Source organism: Nomascus leucogenys, chromosome 12 (assembly GCF_006542625.1).
Source record: "Nomascus leucogenys isolate Asia chromosome 12, Asia_NLE_v1, whole genome shotgun sequence".
NCBI classification, from domain to species: domain Eukaryota; kingdom Metazoa; phylum Chordata; class Mammalia; order Primates; family Hylobatidae; genus Nomascus; species Nomascus leucogenys.
In genome coordinates this window covers 3103367-3123560 of record NC_044392.1, presented here as the reverse complement: position 1 = coordinate 3123560, position 20194 = coordinate 3103367, and the positions used below count along the sequence as shown (strand labels likewise).

At 46.9% G+C, this 20194-nt stretch overlaps 1 protein-coding gene across 11 annotated transcripts in view; it reads left to right on the top strand.

Moving 5' to 3' along the window:
* The window catches only part of CSMD2 (CUB and Sushi multiple domains 2), a 675146-nt gene that overhangs the window by 204977 nt on the left and 449975 nt on the right, over positions 1–20194 (top strand). For all 11 annotated transcript variants that reach the window (XM_030823365.1, XM_030823367.1, XM_030823372.1 and 8 more), the window contains exon 4: positions 18209–18403. In XM_030823365.1, coding sequence (XP_030679225.1) covers positions 18209–18403 — 195 coding nt within the window. The remainder of the gene's footprint in view (positions 1–18208; positions 18404–20194) is intronic.

Below are 20194 nucleotides of genomic sequence, written 5' to 3'. Positions count from 1 at the left end.
AGATCTTACCCTGGGCCCTACAGGTTTCCATAGCAACCCAGTACCAATCAGCTGGGGAAGGCAGTCAAGTTTAGGGGTTTGAGTCCAGGCATGATACTTACAAGGTTTACGACCTAGGGCAAGTTAGTTAATTTCTCTGGTCTTCGTTTCCTCATTTGTAGAAACAAGATCATGATAGTACTATACCTACTTTGACTCTCAGGGAGGGAGTTGAAGGAGATAATACTAGCCCTAGGTCTGTGCCAGGAATTGTGCCGTGCCAGGTGCCTTGCATGGATTATCTGCCTGGGTCCACATAACAACCCTAAGTGGTAGTTATATTATTATCTTCCTTATAGATGAGGAAACTGAGTCTTGGGGAGGGAAAGGACTTGCTCGAGGTCCCACGATAGCATGGGGGATTGGAGAATGGAGTGAGCATGGCAGGGAACCAGCATCACTGGGCAGTGGTACTGGGATTCTGAGCACTGGGCTTGTACCCGTATCCATGGGAAGTGCCCTGCAAACGAAGGCTAGTCTGATACATTTTGGACATGGTCATAGCTGGCTCCGGAGTCAATAAAATCAATCTGTATCTCTCAGGGAGCAGGGTCAGCTTGAACAGGCAAGGCCCTTTTCTGGCAGGGACGTTTTAAGCTTGGAATGGGGCTGTCAGGTGAGCCATGCTGGGCAAAAGCACTAGGAATCCATGCCTGAACTCAGGGGCCTGTGGCTCCTTTCTTCCTGGGAGGAGGGTCCATGTGTTTTATCTTTTCTCAAAAGATCCCTGACTCCAAACTGGTAAAGACCCACTTGGATTCTAGTCCATGGATCTCAGAAAAAGCTACAGACTCTATAAGGCCTATGAGCAACAGAGATTGGGTTCTACTGAAAGCTTAGAGAGGGCAGGTTCCTGGGTCAGCTGGGCTGTAGGCATCATGGAAACGTTGCAAGTTGGCACAGGTTGAAGCTGCAGGACAGACAGACTGTGCGAGGATTCAGGGGCATGTGCGAGAAGCTGGTCCTGGCTGTGTAGCAGAGAATGGGTAGGCCATGGCTCTGCGAATTTAAATTCATTTACTGCTCCTGTATCTGTCCTGGGCAGGTGTTTAATATGGTGGGGAGCTCTACTCCACCTGGAAATTCAGGGATAAAGCCTCCTTCCACCTTGGAGACACACATGCCCTTGGGTCTGATCAACAACATCCAGCCAGTGTAGGAAGAACATGCAGGAGGCTGCATGGAGGTTTTTATGGGCTAAGCCTGGCCATGGCCTATATCACTTTTGCCCACAGTCCACCTAACTGCAGGGAGGTCTAGGAAAGGTTGTCTAGCTGTGTGCCCCAAGAAGGGAAGATGGAATTTAGGTGGACCTAGACTTTTTTGCCACATGTAGCCATCCAGCAAACATTTGCTGGTGCCCAGTGCCTTAGGGAATGTTTAAGGAACAGAAGCCCCGTGACGTGAGTTCAGTAAACATATGGCCGACAATGTCACAGAAAGCTAAGTACATTGAGGTTGTCATCCATCCACCCATTTATACATCCATTCATTCATAGAGTCATTGATTCAACAAATAGTTTTTGCGTGTCTACTGTGTGCTGACCACTGTGCTATATGCTGGGATACAAAAGTGAAAAAAGTCAGACAAGGTCTCTGTTTGTATGGAGCTTACATGTTAGTGCGTGTGTGTGTGTGTGTGTGTGTGTGTGTGTAAACAACGAAAACAAGAACCATGTGAAATGATTACCCATGACTGTAAATGCTCTGAAGGTATAATAAAGGGTGGTGAGGCAGAATAGCTGAGGTTGGATTAAATGTCAGGGTAGGCTTCTCTGAGGAGGTGACATTTGAGCTGAGCGCTGAAAGATGATCATGAATGAGCAATGCAGAGTGGAAGACAGAGAACTTCTGGGCCAGGAAATACTGTGTAAAGGCCCTGGGGCAGAGAAGAACTTCATGTACTTAAAGATTATCCACCATCACGACTGTTATCCTTATTCAGACCTCTACCTCTCTGCTCTATTACTTTTCCTCTGCTTAATACCACTGGTTCTATAACTGGACCATCAAATCCAACAGCTCTGTTCAGTCCTCTTCTGGCTTTAGCTATCTTGGTGGCATTTCACACATTGCCAGCCAAGTTTTCATTCTCAAGATACTTGGGGTCATCATAGCCTCTTGGCCAGAGTTTCCTAGGACTCAGCCCTTAACTGCTCTTCTCCTTCTCTCTGCCTTGGCTCCTGTGGCCTCCCCACTATGCTGAGCGTCCATGGAGGTACGTACAAAGCACACTGGACCACTTGGGCTCCACGGGGGAGAAGGGGATGTCTTCCCAGAGGTGACATTTGAACTGAGTCTTGAAAGGTTGAGAAGGATGTGCCAGATGATGAAAAACAGAAGAGTACTTCAGAGGTGGGGCCAGCCACTGCAGAGGCCAAGGGGCGTGAAAGGGCACAAAGGAAAAGTCACAGAAGGAGAAGTGACAAAGGAGCAGGAGTATGCGTGGTTGAGGTTGTGGTAAGGATGGAGGTAGCGGGAGGAAAACCTGGACAGATGGCTGAGTCCAGATCGTGTACGACCTTAAATGTCTTGCTGAGAAGTAGACAGTTTGTTCTGCCAGCATCAAAGAGTCACAAGAAGCTTAAGGATGGTGCCTGGGTTTGTTTTATAGGCAGGTGAGTGTTGGAGCAGGAGGATTGGAGAAGGAAGTGAGCCTGGCAGGGAACCTGAAGTGGAGGACGGGCGGGGTGGGGGGTAGCTGGGAGAAAGCCAGGGAAGAGATTGATTTTTCTTGGCAATCAATGATGTAAATGGCTGGCATAATTGCTTGACACAGAGCCTATCCTTAAATGTCATTTGGCCTCACCTCTTCTTAGGGGTTGCAGCCTGGGATGGGCTCTGATAGTTTTTTAAATACAAGAGCACCTTTTGTAGAGTGTAAGCATAATGAGGGCAGGGAGGACGCTCATCATCAGATCCCAGCAAACCACCAGGGTGTGAAGACACCAGTTGAATGAGTGAATGAATGAGCAGCTCCAGTAAGCCATGTGCCTCTTGAACGGATGACAGGATGGAGTGCAGTGTCCCTAACGTTTATACAAATTCTTGTCTCGTTGCTCAAGGGAGGGAAGAGAGAACCAGGCTGGCTTCCGCAGCCTCCCTCCAGCCCTGGAGATGTGTGCTAACAGACTGGCCTGGGAAAAGAGGGTGGAAGGTTGGAGACTTGGCCAGTGTCAGTCAGGAATGATTGTGGGTCAGATTGTCAGATAGAGGACCAAGGGGAAAGAGAAGTTGGGGTTCTCAGGTGTCTAGAAAAACACCCAAGGTTCTGGATGATGCCTGACTCAATACTGTAATCAGTTAGGAGCTGGAATTAACAGCTTTCTGTCTTTGGTGAACAGTCACCATGGTGGAACAATCAGGTCAACAGCGGCTCTTCAGAGACATGAAGACAGACGCATCCCAATCCTTGGCTGAATAGGAAGGAAGGAGACAAGATACCCAGGGACATGGCATAAGGCTTCTTCTAAGCATATGACCTGTGCCCCAGGACAGTTGCAGGCCAGGCCTAGAGAGTGGGGAGTGCAGCTCCCTCTATTTCACCTGGGGAGATTCAGGGCCTGGTAACACCTAACTCCCAGGCCTTGATTTCCTGGGCCTGTCAGTAGCCTAGCCTTTGCTGTAAATGTCATCTTGCCCAACTATGCCAATCACTGGCTTCTCAACCACGTTTCCCTCAATGCCCATCCTCAACAGGCTCTCCTACCTAAATACCCACATGCCACATGCCATACCCACATACCCACACATTTCATACTTATGCAGTTTACATGCATATATAGACACACACATGCTCATGTAACACCAACACACCAGCATGACTATAGACACACACTCTCTCTCTCTCTCTCTCTGCTGGAGGAGAAATAAGGAGAGCCATTGTTGCTGGAACATTGGGTGTGAGGAGGAGACAGGGGTACGTACAGTTGGAGACGTGGGTGGGGCTAGCTCGTGGAGGACCTTGAGTGACATTCTAGAGCTTGACACCAACTGAAGCGCTTTTAGGAGGGAAGAGCCATGACCCTACTAGTTGTTTAGAGAATGGGTTGGATTGGGGCGAGTCTGAAGACAGAACAATGAGGAGGCTATCTCCAAATCCAAGAGAAGAAACTGAGACAGGGTAGGGGCTGGTCCTGAAGCCTGAGCAGTGGAGTGGGGGCAGATAGGAGAAATGGACTTCAAGAGACTGGGTGTGAGACCAGATGAGGCCTCAGCTTGGATGGCTGGCTGGATGATGGGCCAGTCCCAGATACAAGGAACCCAGGGGAGAGATGGGTTTGGGGCAAGGGCAGGAGAGTACTTTGGGCCATGTGCAGTTGGAGGCATTTCTGAGATTTTCACTTAGAGAAGCCCGAAAGTACAAGACTTGGGGTCTGGAGTCAGGAGGAAGGTCTGGGCTGGGATTTTGCACACAGGAAGTTAGGGGTCACTAACCCTGGGAACAAGAACCTGGAAAGCCAGCAGTGGGGGCTTCTGTGCTCTTGGCCATGTGCCACTTCCTGTCTCTGGAACGTCCTTCCTTCTCTGTCAAGACCATACCAAATGCCTCTTCCAGGAAACTTCTCCGAATTATTCCTTCCCCTCATCCCTGAAGTTATGAGCCACTGGCTGGTGAGCCAGGGCAGCACAGGGCAGCTGAGGAGAGGGTCAGAGAGGGGACAAGGTCTGTGTCCAGTGATACACAAGGTCTCCTCTTGCATTTCAGTTTGCTGCTGGGTAGGGACTATTCATGAGTGATTCTTAATTAGGCTGTAAGGGAAGTCTTTAGAATTCAAAGCAACAGACCCCTCCCTGGCTCAACAAGAGCAGTGTAGGTCTAAGGGATACTGCCTGCCTGGCAGAGCCAGGGTGCCTCCCATGTTCTGGCTCCTGGGGCCATCTGCTCTCCCCAGCCACTGTGCCCGGCTTCTCTCTCTTTCAGCTCCAGCCTCTCCCACACTGCCCTGGCATCTTCTCCCAGGGAATCCAGGGGCTTATATGTAATCATATCCTAAACTTATTGAGCACATCCTGTGTGCCAGACACTGAGATAAGCACTTTGCCTGGTTTATTGGACTTAATCCTCTCAACAGCTCTCTAAGCTGGGTGCGATTATTACCCCCATTTTATTGCTGAGGAAGCTGAGATGCAGGAAGGTGAAGTAGCTTACTATTTAAGTAACAGTGCTGGGATTTGACCATGAGCCCAGAGTACACCTCCAGAGTCCACTCTCCTAATCTATACCTGTTATATAACCAGTAACCCAGAGCCAGGAGAGGCACAGATGGAATTCAAACCCAGGTCTATGGGACGCCAGAGACATTTTCTGGACCATGACGCCCTGTGTCTCCCTGACCCTGACAGCCCTCGATCCCTACCTCTGAGATCGCAGACTGAGCCAGCAGATGTTTGAGGCGTCTCTAGGGTTAGATCTACCTCCGTGCCTCTATGCCTGCAGTCTGTACTGTGTCTGGGAAAACAGGAGCTTAAACACAGGTGTCAGGCAGGCCCCATGAGTGTGTGATGTAACACTGGCTTCTGAGGGCTGTTCTGGTTGAATAAAGAGACACCTGTGCAAAAGTTTATTAATCCAAAGACGCTATATAGAAATGGATCGGTATCTTGAGATGGACACGGCTTGTACAGAGTGGTTTATTCAAATGTGTGGGAGAGTAAGTGTGTTGTATCCATTGTCATGTGTGTGAATGTGAGAGCTGTGTTCAGATGCATCCTGAATTTGCCTGTTTTTATATGTGCATGTTTATGTGTATGAGAATGTACATGTGTGCATGTCTCTTGTAAAGGGGAATACGTAAAGGGGATGTGAAAGGATGGATTTGTGCATGTTGAATGTGAGTGTGTGTTAGTATGCCTGTGTTTCTGTGTAAGACATTTTTGGGTCTTCCAATTAAGGAGCTTGTCCAAGGCAGAGGGCAGAGCCCATTCTACCACCTGCCTCTGTGACTTCAGAGGACCTGAACAGATGGCCTCCCCCTGCACAGGGGCCTCCATGAAGCCTTTGGAGAAGTAGTTGGACTCCAGAGATGAGTGAAAATTAATGGATGAGGCAGGGACTCTCCTTTCCTACTGTTCCGGATCCTCAAACTGCAAAATGTTCACCAAGCACCATCTTTGGCCCAGTTAGGGAGACCTGTAGGAAACAAAGCCTCAAAGCAGACTCCGTAGCCAGCAAGATAGTCTTATGACTCACCAACTCTTCCTCCGCTTCTACAGCAGCTAAGAAAGAAGGTGCCAAAGTCAGGCTGACTGGGTGTACACCCCAGTTCCCCTGGTTCCATGCTGTGTGAATATGAGCAAGTGACTCACCCTCTCTAAGCCTCAGTTTCCTCTCCTGTCCAATGGGCACAGTGTCCACCTCGGTGCTATTATGAACGTTAAATGAGACAGGATTAAGTGTGAAGTGTGTCATAGAAGTGGTCCGTAAGCGATGGTGCTGATGCTGAAGGAGGAAGTGAGGAGGATGAGGATTCACAGGACACCCTGTGGGAACTCAGGTGCACCACACATTGAATCCCTGTCTTTTGTATTCACCCTGTTCACCATCCTTTGCAGAAGGTGGGTGATGGTGGTCAGATGCCTCTTCCCTAGTTCCTCTTTGGGCCCCTCTGTCTAACTCTTGTTGGAAGGAGAGAGGCCGTGGGTCTGGAGCCTTGGAAACATGGTGCTTCTTCCAGCAAAATACAAGTTCAGCGGTCTCTTGCCTTAAGAAGAGAGATGGCTGTGAGGTGTGCTGGGGCTTCAGGGCCGTGGACGGGGAGCCAAGTGGAGGAAATAGGAGCTCTGGAGTTCTGTTGTCTAAGGGATTAGTTGATGTGTGGGACATCATTATGGGCATCCCAAGTAATGCTGGTCCTCAAGGCAATACTTCCCTACCAGCCAGCAGGATATAGGGGACTAAGACTCAGCCTTGGGCAGGGGCAGCAGAGCCTGGACCAGAGCAGGGCTCCCACCCTGGGGGAGCTTAAGGAGATAACAAGGCTAGTTATACAGTCTGTTGGGACAGCCCTGGCAAGGGATAGAGTGACCTCCCAGGTGGGCAGCCTCACCGATAGTTATAAACCCCAGCCTCAAGGCAGGACCCTCCAGCCAGGTTCAGAGCCTCCTCCTCTTTGAGCTCCTTTGCCAGGATTGGGTCAGGGCTGAGGCCATAGGAGATGACATTCTATCTGCAGCTGGACAGGGATGTGGGCCAAACATGGCAGCCCTGGCCATAAACCTCCAAAAGCCTGAGGGTCATTCTGCCCCAGACAAACAGAAAACCTATCCTGCTATAAAAATTGTCAGGTGGCCAGGCGGGGTGGCTCACGCCTATAATCCCAGCACTTTGGGAGGCTAAGGCGGGTGGATCACTTGAGGTCAGGTGTTCGAGACCAGCCTAGCTAACACGGTAAAACCCCATCTCTACTAAAAATACAAAAAAAAAAAAAGTTAGCTGGGCATGGTGGTGCATGCCTGTAATCCCAGTTACTTGGGAGGCTGAGGCAGGAGACTCGCTTGAACCCGGGAGGTGGAGGTTGCAGTGAGCCAAGATTATGCCATTGCACTCCACCCTGGGCGACAGAGTAAGACTCCACCTCAAAAAAAAAAAAAAATTGTCAGATGAAAAGAAAGAAGGTATCTCTTTGTCCTCTTTGTCCTTCCTTAACATGCTACATTCATCTGGAAGTGATAAGTTTACCTCTTTTGTAAGAATTGATTTTACCACCACAAGTTACTAGCCAATGGGTCATAGAAGACCTTAGGCCAACCGTGCCCCCAGAACAAACAGTTGTTTATATGTTCCAGTGGGAGACATGTTTGTCAAGAAAAACATTTTCACATTGAGCTGGAAAGTTCTATGTAAATGTCAAGTACCCTTGCTATTGTTGTTTTATTTTCATGATGACTGGTACAGAAAGTAAAGCAACTGAGGTTTGTCTTATCCCAGAATCCAACACCTCCCAAAATGTGTTTCGTAGAACAATTCAGAGGTTATTAGGCATTACTGAGAGAAAAGTTCCCAAGTCAGGGCAGTGATTATGTAGTCAAATTTTTGGAAATTCTGGATTAAGCAAGGTTAAGCAGGTTTCTCCTGCAGAAACTCTCAGATAAACTTGTGAGCACTGGTTTCTTCAAGAGGAGGGAGTTTCTGTTGTATTTTTTAAAATTACCTGACACACTGAATGTTTTTCTTATTAAATTTATTTCTCAGCCAGTGTATCATGGAACACACCGGAAAATAATTTTCTACCCCACTATGCAATTAATCAAATTTAGCCCCAAATTGCTTATTTAGCTATTCTAAGCCTAATACTAACACTATTTAGCCATGTTTCACCATAGGATACCACTGATTTTTCATGTGTTTTTCTGTCTAGATACGTTTGATCATCCCTGGAGTAGGGTGCCATGGGGGCAGGTCAGGCTGAGCAGGGGGCAGTGGGGCAGGTGCTGGAGAGGTTCACATAGGCCACGGGATGAAGGACCTGGTGCCAGCCTAATGCTCTTCCTCCAAGGGACCAAGGCTTGCCATAGTCTCCTGAAACAGGGGCAGCACGTGTTATTGGTTTGGAAAAACTGAACTTCCCTTAGAGAGTGACAGGAGCAAGAAGGAGGCAATGTGGCTCACTGCTCCCCTGCAACCTTGCTGTATCCCAAACCTTCTCAGTCCTACCCTAGGAGGCCCTGAAATGTCCCCCTCTGCATCCACTCTTCCAGCTCAATATTAAATTCCTTAAAGGCAGGGTCTAGCTCTTCCCCTTTTCCTCTTCCCCATTTCCCCAGAGAAATGGCCCCAACTTTTTAAGAGGTTGAAGTCTTTGATGCAGAAGAGATACCTCTTCCCTCTGGGTCAGGGTTGCCCAAATTGGCAAATTAAAGTACAAGAAACCCAGTTAAATTTGAATTTCAAATAACAAAGTCTTTTTAGTATAAGTATATTCCAAATATCACAAGGGATATGCTTATGCTATAGAAGGGTTTGTGTTTTTCTGAACTTCAAACTGAACTGGGAGTCCTATATTTTACTTGGCAGCTCTATTCTGGGGCCTATGATGTTTCCTTCTTGGTGGTGCTTCTTCAAAGAATCCCAAGTGGAAGAGAGGAAGCCATGGGTTCTGTGGTTAGGAAGCAGCAAGGAGAGTTCTGTTTTGACAGCCTCTCCGTGGCCCCTCTGGTGGGATGATGGATGTCTTTGTCGCCCCAGCTAGTCTAGGTTGGAGGAAAGGGGCCAAGGAGAGCTCTGACTGGGTGTGGGTTGGGAATGCTCTAGGCCTGGCAAGGAGAGGAACTCTGAAGTTACCAAGAGCATGGACTCCACACTGGGGAAGCAGTGAAACAAACAAGGGTCTTGAATCCCGGGAGATCAAGATTACAGCATGGTAAAAGGCGCAGCCCTTGGATCAAGCAGCTTGGGTTTCAACCCCAGCTTTGATCCCAACCTGCAGTGTAGCCCTGGGTAAGAGTTAGCCCGGCTGTTCCTCAGTTTCCTCCCTGTAAAAAGGAGACAGTTGTAGTACCTCCGTCCACATAAGATGAAATAGAAGAATGCTAAGCAATGTGCCCAGCTCATAGCAAACACTCAAGCCGTGACTATTATTACTTGCGCTATTCCTACTAGCTGTGTGACCCTTCGGGTCTCTAAATTCAACTCTCTCTTTGGTAAAATGAGGTCATCATTACCAACCTACAGATTAGCTATAAAGACTAAAAATGAATCCTATTTTAATGGGGAAGGGTGGAGGCTATAAATACACAAGCCCTTCCCTGCAGCCAGCACAATGCCCACCTGTCCCCAGGGCCAAGTGGTAGGGAAAAGGAAATTTGACGTAGGTCTCAATCTTCAAGTGCCACCTGCCTGTCTCTTCCAGTACTTGCTAGTCACCTCTATCCAGCACCTTTCCTGGTGCAGCCCACTCGCCCCACAGTCCCTTCCCATCATTGACTCCCATCAAAACTGAGCTTTCCTCACTTGCATTTATCACAGGAGAGGGGTGGTTCCTGAGATACAAATCATATGCCTCACATCAGTACATAACTGAATAAACACTAGTTCAGGGTCAGCAAACTGTGGTCTGTGGGTCAGCTGGCTGGTTTTATAACTGACGTTTGGTTAGAACACATATTGCCTGTGGCTGCTTTCGCACTGCATGGAAAAAATCAGGTCCCTGTGACAGAGACCATATAGCCTGCAAGGCCAAAAAATATTTACTATCTGGCCCTGTATGGAAAATGTTTGCCAATTCTTACACTATTTATTTCTTCGTGTGTGTGTGTGTGTGTGTGTGTGTGTGTGTGTGTGTGTGTGTAATTCTGATTAATATATAATATATATATTTTTATGTATACATAGAGATTTAATTCACTCAGCACATTCCGGCTTCAACTGAGCACTCTCTTCCTGCCAGACATGAAATCAAATGCTAGATATAGAAAGAATACAGTACTGTGTCTGCCCCTCAAGGAGTCCAGAGATGAAAATAGACACCTAAAGAAACAATTACAACAAGCAGGCTCAGTTCCTGTTTGGATGAATGAATGAATTACAACATACGACAAAGTGCAGGAGTTGAAGTGCAAGGAAACCTTCATGTAACTCCTTAGATGGGGTCCAAAAAAACCCAGTCGTGTAAAATGTGGGCTTGTGAGATTGCAACATTAACAAAATGAGCAAAGGGAGCCTGCCTATTGCGTGGGCCAGGAGATTCAAGATTCGAACAGCCAATTGCCAATGACATTGTGACAGTATTTATATTCAATCAAGATATGTTCTTGTGGGATCTTATGGGTTATACAAGACACTAAGGGTATCAAGGAGGGCTTTACAGAGGAGGTGACATTTAAATGTGGCTTTGATGGAGTTTGCCAGATGAAGAATTTGAGAGAAAAGGTAGAGAGGACAAGATGAGAGAAGGCAGAAAGCAGCAGCAACAGTCAGATCACAAGGATGGGGGCAGCCTAGGCCTAAGCTTTAATTTATACTGATGGCAACAGAGAGGTTAAGGTTTTCTTTTTTATTTCCTTTTTTTTAAATTAATCTTTCAAATTATTACGTATTCTCATGAGAGTCACCCAGAAGACCATAGGTTCTGTGTTTGCCTGTGCCTTGGTGGTAAGGAACTTACTTTTATAATGTGGGCTCCTGGCAGGGTCAATAGGGCAGGGCCATGGTGAATTTGTCATTCTAGAATGCTGGCTCCAGCATTGCTGGGGACAATGCATTGGAGAGGGCAAGGCCAGCAGTGAGAAGATCAGAGTTGGGTACAGAAGTCCAGGAAGAGACCATGAGGGTCTTCAAATGAGAAGGAAGTTATAGGGCTAGTGTGGTTTATGGAGGACAGGGAACTGCAGGAGAGAGGCCAGGTTTGCTGCTGTCAGAAGTAAAAACCTACAAACAAGAAAGGCCCTGGAGATTGAGCAGTTAAAGCTCAGAGAGATAAACCCAGCTGGGCCAGTGGAATAACTTATATGAATAGGTTAGTGGGAGTTGTTCTCAATCTCAGCTTTTCCGTCTCCTGGAGCAGCCCAGGCTCTATTTCTCATATTATGATCCAGCAGGTTTGGGGACAGGGTCTAAGCATCAGTATCTTTATAAAACTTTCCACATGACCACAATGCTGAAGGTTGCAGAATCACAAACATGAGTCAAGAGAATAGGCTTATGGCGGAGAGCTTCCGCCTGACAATGGTTAGGGCAAAGCCCAGCAGGGCGGGGCCCACTGACTAGTTGTGGGTGGCATCCTCCATCGGATGCCCTGGCACCCCTGCCTCTGTTTGATTGACAGGTAGCAGGAAATATACAGGACCAACCTAGAGGTCAGCTTGCTTGGTTGTCACCCCAAATCCTCTCCCTGAGGAGAATGCATGTGAATTCCTTGTGAGAATGTTTCAAAGTACAGTAGTCACCATGGACTTCCTGTGGAATGGTCAGTGCAAGAATGGCTTAGTGCAGGCAGAAATGTGGAATCCCAGACAGTGATGTGAAACCCGCCTCTTCCCCTGCAGTGAGCTATGTTATGTGGCCTTGGATAAATGCTCCAACATCTCTGGCAACTATGCTTCTCTCAACAAGGGATGATAATAATAGCACCTCTCTCGATAGGTTGTTGGGAGGATTAAATAAAATCATTAAGTCTCTCAGTAAACTTTTGTGAAGGTATTATTATACATCAGGCACTGTTCTGGGGACTGAGAAACAGCATTGAACAAAAAAGACCAAAAAATGCCTGTCCTTGTGGAGCTTACACTGTAGCAAGGTGAGACAAACAATAAGCAGATGGATGTATCAAGCAAAAATATATATCATTTGTAGTATATGAAGTATATTAACTTTATATATGACATATAAAAAATGTATAATTATACCTCATGTATAATAAAATAGAAATATATATCAGTTCAGTGGAAAGGGAATGGAGACAGCAAGTATAGAAAACTCTTTGGGGATGGAAATATATGAAAACCACTTGACATTAAGGATAGCACAGAGTAAGTATGCTATGAATTATGTTTAAAAGGCCAAACCGCTGAAAATAAGGGAGTCGTAAAGATTCAGTAAGCTAATATATGCTGCAGAAGGGCCTGGCACAGATCTGGGACTCAAAAAAGAGTAGTTTTTATTCCTCCCTCCCCGATCCTGCCCACTGCCCCCAGATCACACACATATGGACACACATACACAGGCATCACTTTCTCTTCTTTCCATGCTGAGGATTGTGGGAAGACGAAATCCTTCTCCCTGAATTCTTCTTCCCAACTAGCCTACCACTTGGTATCAATCGTATGGCCATTGAGATGAAACAAGTTACTTGATGGAAGAGAAGAAATCAAAACATATGGAGGGTGCTTGTCCAGAGAGCATAAATGACTCTTCATTATAATATGGGAACCAAAGTCTCAAATTAAAAATAAAAGAAGGCATGATGTAGCTTTTGCTGCACTTCAGCCACAGAGGAGGTTCATTGTCATACAATCACTGAGAATATTATGTTGATTGGCAAGAGTCGGGCTTTGTAGAAGAGACAAAAATTCCCCACAGCTAATCTACAATGGAATTGTTCAATGTCAGGCACCGCTTTAATAATATTGTTCTGGGCTGCAATGGATGTAAATATCCCCCTCTTCATTTTGTAGGCAATCAAAGGGAAGCTTTATAGATGGGAGAGCATGAACGGTTATAGTATCTGTGCTAAAAAATACACGGACATTCTAAAAAAAAAAAAATCAAAGAACACAGTGCCTTAGAAAGGATTCGCTTTGTAGCTTATCTCCAATCTCCTATGTCTGTCCAGCAAGTTGCACATTAGACACATAACAAAAGACCACACTTTAAATGTTGCCCTTGACATTATTAAAAAGTACAGGACTGGCAAATCAGACTGGGAAAAAAATCAGACTATTAAATCTGAACAGTCAGGTAATCTCTCTTCATCTTATTGCAGTGCCTAGGATGATGAAAGGAGTAAGGGAACTCTTGTTTATTAAGCACCCACTATGTGCTTGGATGCTTCGCCTCTGTCAGAAGCAGTCTCACATTCCAGAGTGCTGAACAATGGAGGCAGAAAGACCGAGGTCCTCGACCTAGCTCTGCCATTTTCTAGTTGTGTGGCCTTGGGCAAGCAAGTGAATGAAGCTCTCTGTGCCTGTTTTTTTTTTTCACCTGTAAAATGAGGATACTACATATCTCACAAGATAAAGTGCCTAGTACGTTTCAGGTCCTGGACTAAAAGTAAAATAAGCTTTTAGTCCAGGACCTGAAACGTACTAGGCACTCAGGGGTAGGTATTATAAGTTGAATTTTAATCTGCACAACAGCCCTGTGATGAGTTGAATTGTGTCTCCCTAAAAGCTATGTTGAAGACTTAACCCCCAGTACCTGTGAATATGACCTCATTTGGAACAGGGTCTTTGCAGATGATTAAGTTAGGATGAGGTCATTAGGATGTGTACCCTATCCAATATGAGTGGTGTCCTTATAAAAAAGGGACATTCAGACACAGAAACAAAGCAAGAGAACACCATGTGAAGACAGAGGATTGGAATGACGCATCTGCAAGCCAAGAAACAACAAAAATTGCCAGCAAACCACCAGAAGCTAGGAAGAGAAAAGGAAGGATTCACCTACAGGTTTCAAAGAGATCATGGCTCTGCTGACACCTTGATTTTAAACTTCTAGTCTTCGTAACTGTGAAAAAATAAGTTTCTGTTGTTTTTGGCCACCTAATTTGTGGTGCTTTGTTACAGCAGTCCTAGCAAATGAAAACACCCTTACAGGATGAAAAAGTATCCCCATTTTCAGAAGAATTGAAGGCCAGCGAGGGAAAGTTTACAGCTCAAGATTGCGCAGCCAGATCTGGGATTTGAACCCAGGTCTCTCTGACCCTAAAGTCTGGCCTTTCTCCATTCACTGTGGGACCTCTAGGGAGTGGAGCTTGGCATAAAAAAGCAGGTGGGGTTGGAAATGAGCCCCATTCATTACACCCAGGTCCCAATGGAAGCGTCAGGTCAGAGTGGTCTGATTATGAACAGCTCATTAAGTAAAGAGCAGTGAGCGTCTGAGAGTGACTTTTTAAGAAGAATCGACTTTTATTTATAGTGACGTTCCAGTCATTAATTTCGAAGGAAGAAAGCCCAAAGCAGAAGCAAGTTCATTAAAAATTTGACACTAGTAATTTAATTAAATTGGGTCTTTGCGTCTCATTGCGGAAAATGAAACGTTAGTTCTACACCAGTTCTCAGCTCGTTTCCCCTAGTTGGCTCCCTCCCCTCACCTTAGCTTGCTTTTTTCTCCAAATGTTTACCTGACTTGCCCTTCCCATGTGTGTGTGATAAATACACACACGTCACAGTCATTGCCTCTGCTGTAAGACAGCTGCATAGGATTATGGGAAATGCCAAGTGAGCCAGCAGCAGGGCATCATGGGAAATGCCAAGTGAACCAGCAGCAGGGGACTAATCATAGAAGATGCTAAATAAGCCAGGAGCGTGGGATCATGGGATACACCAAATAAGCCAGCTGCAGGGGATCATGGGAAATACCAAGTAAGCCAGTGGTGTGGGATCATGGGAAATGTTAAGTAAGCCAGCAACAGTACAGGATCATGGGAAACACCAAGTAAGTCAGCAGTAGATCATGGGAAGTATCAAGTAAACCAGCAGCATGGGATCATGGGAAATGCCAAGTAAACCAGCAGCAGGAGGATCATGGGAAACACCAAGTAAGCCAGCAGCAAAAGATCATGGGAAGTACCAACTAAGCCAGCAGCATGGGATGATGGGAAATGCCAAGTAAGTCAGCAGCAAGGGATCATGGGAAATGCCAAGTAAGGCAGCAGCAGGACAGGATCATGGGAAACACCAAGTAAGTCAGCAGTAGGAGATCATGGGAAGTACCAAGTAAGCCAAAAGCAGGAGATCATGGGAAATGCCAAGTAAGCCAGCAACATGGGATTATGGGAAACGCCAGGTAAACCAGCGGCAGGGGATTATGGGAAATGCCAAGTAAGCCAGCAGTGTGGGATCATGGGAAATACCAAGTAAGCCAGCAGCAGTACAGGATCATGGGAAACACCAGGTAAGTCAGCAGCAGGAGACCATGGGAAGTACCAAGTAAGCCAACAGCAGGGGATCATGGGAAATGCCAAGTAAGCCAGCAACATGGTATCATGGGAAATGTCAAGTAAGCCAGCAGCAGGGGATCATGGGAAATGCCAAGTAAGCCAGCAGCAGGAGATCATGGGAAATGCCAAGTAAGCCAGCAGCAGGGGATCATGGGAAATGCCAAGTAAGCCAGCAGCAGTACAGGATCATGGGAAACACCAAGCAAGCCAGCAGCAGGGGAATATGATAAATGCTAAGTAAGCCAGCAGCACAGGATCATGGGAAATGCTAAGTAAACTAGCAGTGTGGGATCATGGGAAATGCTAAGCTGGGCCAGTGGACAGGGCAATAGAGGTGAATCTTTTCATCTAGGTCATCTCACATGTCACAGGTAAAGAATGGGCAAGGAAGAGCTCTTCAGTCTTTTAAGATTCACTCTCACAAAAATATAAGCCTCTGAGGGCTGGCCCCACTGTGCCAAGCACAGTAAGCCCACGATGAATTTTTGTTGTGTGAAGGAATTAATACATGAATGAGTAACTCCCCAAATAACTAATTATTGGACATGCACGTATGTCCCTACAAGTGCCAGGCACTGTGCTAGTCTCCCAGGATATACCTGTGAACCAGACTAGGCCCAGGCCCTCATGGCCCTGTGGCCCAATGGAATGAGAACATTTGCCATTTTGTGAGCATCTCCTATGTTCTGGGCATTGTGCCAGGCATGCGGCATTTATATTGGTAACTCCCTCAACCGCTAAATATTACTGGCCTCACTCCTTTCTCAGTTGAAGAAACTAAGGCTCAGAGAGTTCATGTGGCTCAAGGTCACACAGAATAAGACATGATGGCACCTGGTTTCACACCCAGATCAGGCTGGTTCCAAAGTCTACCATTACCCTCTACACTGAGCTGTTTCCTCTCAGAGGAGGAAGAGAGGAAGGGGGAGGGAATACCTTTTTTCAGAGGGTTCTGAGGTCATCAGGGCTGGTAGAGAGGGTTCTGGAAGGCAGACACTAACAGCAACATTGGCAGGAAGAGGGTATTGCAAGGACTAGGGGGACCATTTAGAGTCCAGGCCTGCCCACTTCCACTTTCCCATCACTGCCACCCCACTCTTTTACTCCAGGCTCCCTCAGCTCCTGGGTTATCTCTGGCCTCAGGGCCTTTGCACACGCTGTTTGCTCTTTTTTGCTTAGCTAAGTCTTACTAATCTCCCAGGGTTCTGCAGAGATGTCACCTCCTCCAGGAAGTGATCTCTGACCTCACCCCCAGCTGGGTTTGGTTCCCTATCTGTCCCTGTCCCATCATGGCACTTAGTGTGCCATTAATTGTGCACAGCACCCACTGGACCGAGAGTTAGATTCACTTGTGTTGTACTCACTGTAAATCAGGCTCTGTCCTAAGCACTTTGCATACCTGAACTGGCTTAATTCTTGCAACAATCAATTTGATATAAGGAAGGTGCTATTTAGGAGCTCCCCATCTTACAAATGAGGAAACTAAAGTGCAAAAAGGTTAAAAGACTTGCTCAGGGTCCCACGGATGGTAAGATTTCAGGCTGGGAAGTGAACTCAAGCACGGTGGCTTCCAAGTCTGCACTTTCCACTGTCCGGCTGCATGGCCTTTCAGAGACAGCCTCAATAAATCATTGCCAGGTGGATTAATGGAGAGGTACTTAAACGGTAGTCTGGGCATGACTAAGACCCCTACTCCTCACCCCATAGGGGTATCCTAGAATGACAGGAGGTGTTGCCCTTTAAGGCACAGGCAGTTCCGACTCTGGGGGGCAAGGGGGAGCTGGTGAACAGGTGGAACAGGTGACTGACTTATGGGCACAGAGAAGCTGTGTCCTCCCTCCCTCCTTATTGCCAGGTCATGGTGCTCTTGCACCTTCCCCAAGACCATTTCCTCTGCCTCATGAGAGCACACTTGCAGGTGACCATGCTTGCTTGGCTCTGGCCACACACTGTGCATGGTGTTCCCTGGCTCCCAATTTCTCCCCTTTAAACCAGTCAGGCTGATGAGAACCCAGGTTCTTGTCTTCCCACTTCACTGCCTATTCTGTCTAAGCCAACTCTTCCAACTCTCCTGAACCTGCAGGGCCAAAGTGCCCCTCTGGCTGCCAGGGTGGATCACACGTGAAAGAAGGGACACTGGATTTAATGAGCACCTACTCTTATGCCACGCCTTATGTCTCTTCCATGGTGTTTAGTGAGGAGTGTGGAGTCTGAAATCAGGCCAGCCATGCCTAAGAGATTAAAGTAATATTCCTGGAATTGCATCTCTAGTGATCAGGATGGACATAATTCACATCCATGGCTGCGCATTAGAGAAGGCAAGAAACCTGGATGTCCAATTGTAAATCTCGTGTGAGATTTTGAGTAACCCCTCTCTCTTCTGAGTAACCCATTCTCTGGGAATCCACAGCCTTGAGAAGCAGGCAGATCAGCAGTGGGCAATGCTGTTCACAGAAGAAATGAGTTCCAGGAAGCCCGAGTGGCCTAGGGAGATGCTACTAGGAAGCCCGGTGTCTGGGCTCCAGCCCAACTCACGGGGTACCTGTCTCTTTCTCTGTTTCTCCTCACAGTTCTCCCCAGCCACACCTGCGGGAACCCAGGGAGGCTGCCCAATGGCATCCAGCAGGGCTCAACCTTCAACCTCGGTGACAAGGTCCGCTACAGCTGCAACCCTGGCTTCTTCCTGGAGGGCCACGCCGTGCTCACCTGCCACGCTGGCTCTGAGAACAGCGCCACGTGGGACTTCCCTCTGCCTTCCTGCAGAGGTAGGTGGCCAGAGAGGGTCTGATGGAGTGGGGCAGTGGCTGGAAGGGGATGCTGGAGCTTCCAGTGACATCCAGTCTCAAAGGGGAAAGCTACACCCCAGCAGGGAGGGGGGTACCCAAGTCTGGACAGCACAGAGGGTTTTCAGGGTCCCCAAGTGTTCTAGGGGTGTTTCAACCTCACCTGACCTCCTAACCCTCAGGTGTGCACTCCCTCATTTTTTCCCCTGCATCAACAAACTTCTATGTAGCCAGTCTTCCCTCACCTCTAGCCCTCCTGTCTCAGAAGAAACATCATTTCTCTTCCCATTGCGGACCCTCTCTCCTCTTGTGGAAGCCAGATCACTTTCCCAACAGCTTTCATACTGACCTCACTGTAGGAATTATTCTTTTCTCTTTCCTATAAATTCAGCCTCTCTCCCTATCTAACAGTTTCTTCCTCTCAGCCTCCAAATATGCTCAAAATCTCTTTACTCCAACAACCCCGTCCCCCAGAAAAACACCTCTCTTCTATGCTGTGTCGGCCTCAGCCTCCCAGCTAGGTTGACCAACTTGTTCATATTTGCCCAAGACCTTCCCAGTTTTAGTCCTGAAAGTTCCGCATCCTGGAAACCCACTCCATTTCAGGCAACAGAGACATTTGTCACCCTACTCCCAGCCTATTCCTTACACAATCTTTTTTTTTCCTTTCTTTCTTTCTTTTTTCTTTCATTCTTTTTCTTTTTTTTTTTTAATTTTATTTGAGACAGGATCTTCCTCTGTCCTCCGTGCTGGAGTGCAGTGACATGATCATGGCTCACTGCAGCCTCGAACTCCTGGGATCAAGCAGTCCTCCTGCCTCAGCCTCTGGAATTGTGGGACCGCAGGCATGTGTCACCATGCCCAGCTAATATATATATATATATTTTTTTTTCCATGGAGACAGAGTCTCTCTGTTGCCCGGGCTGGTCTTGAACTCCTGAGCTCAAATGATCCTCCGGCCTTGGCATCCCAAAGTGCTGAGATTACAGGCATAAGCCACCATACCAGGCACACGATCATTTTTAAAAGCTTAGAAAATACAGAAGGGAATCAAGAAGAAAGAAAATTTACCTGTTTTAACCGTGATTTTAATGTATTTCCTTTCCATCTTCTTCCAATACATATTGCACATATGCATGTATTACAAATATGTACATAAATTGAGATTATGATGCATGCAGACAATTTTTAACCACCTTTGAAAAACAGTCACATCACACTGTAAGATTTCCCATGCCATCAGCATAGCCCAGCATCTTGAAAGCTCCATTCAGCCTTGTCCCTCCTTCTCCCTTCTCATTTACTCCTCTGCAGACTGGCCTTTGCCCTCAGTATTTGCATCATTTTGCCAAATCAGATGGGAACTGTTTTGGCTCTTATATTTCTTGACCTCTTAAGAAACCTTTGCACTATTGACCACTCTTTTCTTCTAGTAACGCTCATCTCTAAATTCCATGGATCCTGAACATCCATATGTCAGTCTGGGGGGAACATTTCCAGGAGTTGAGAAGTCATTGGAATAACTAGCTCCTCCTTTAGTTCAAATTTTATTTTTCTTTTGGAGGAAGATTTTCTGTAATTACTGTAAAAGACTAGCTGCAGGGATAAGCAACTCCTTCTTCCTGCCGCATGCACACACTTTTTGTTATTGACACCAAGGATAAAAATTACGTGGCGTGTATATCTATTTCCCTTCTTCCCACTCCCATGGCAGACATAATTAATTGTTCATTGCACCCTTTCTGCTTGAGTCCAGACACAGCTGTGAATTCC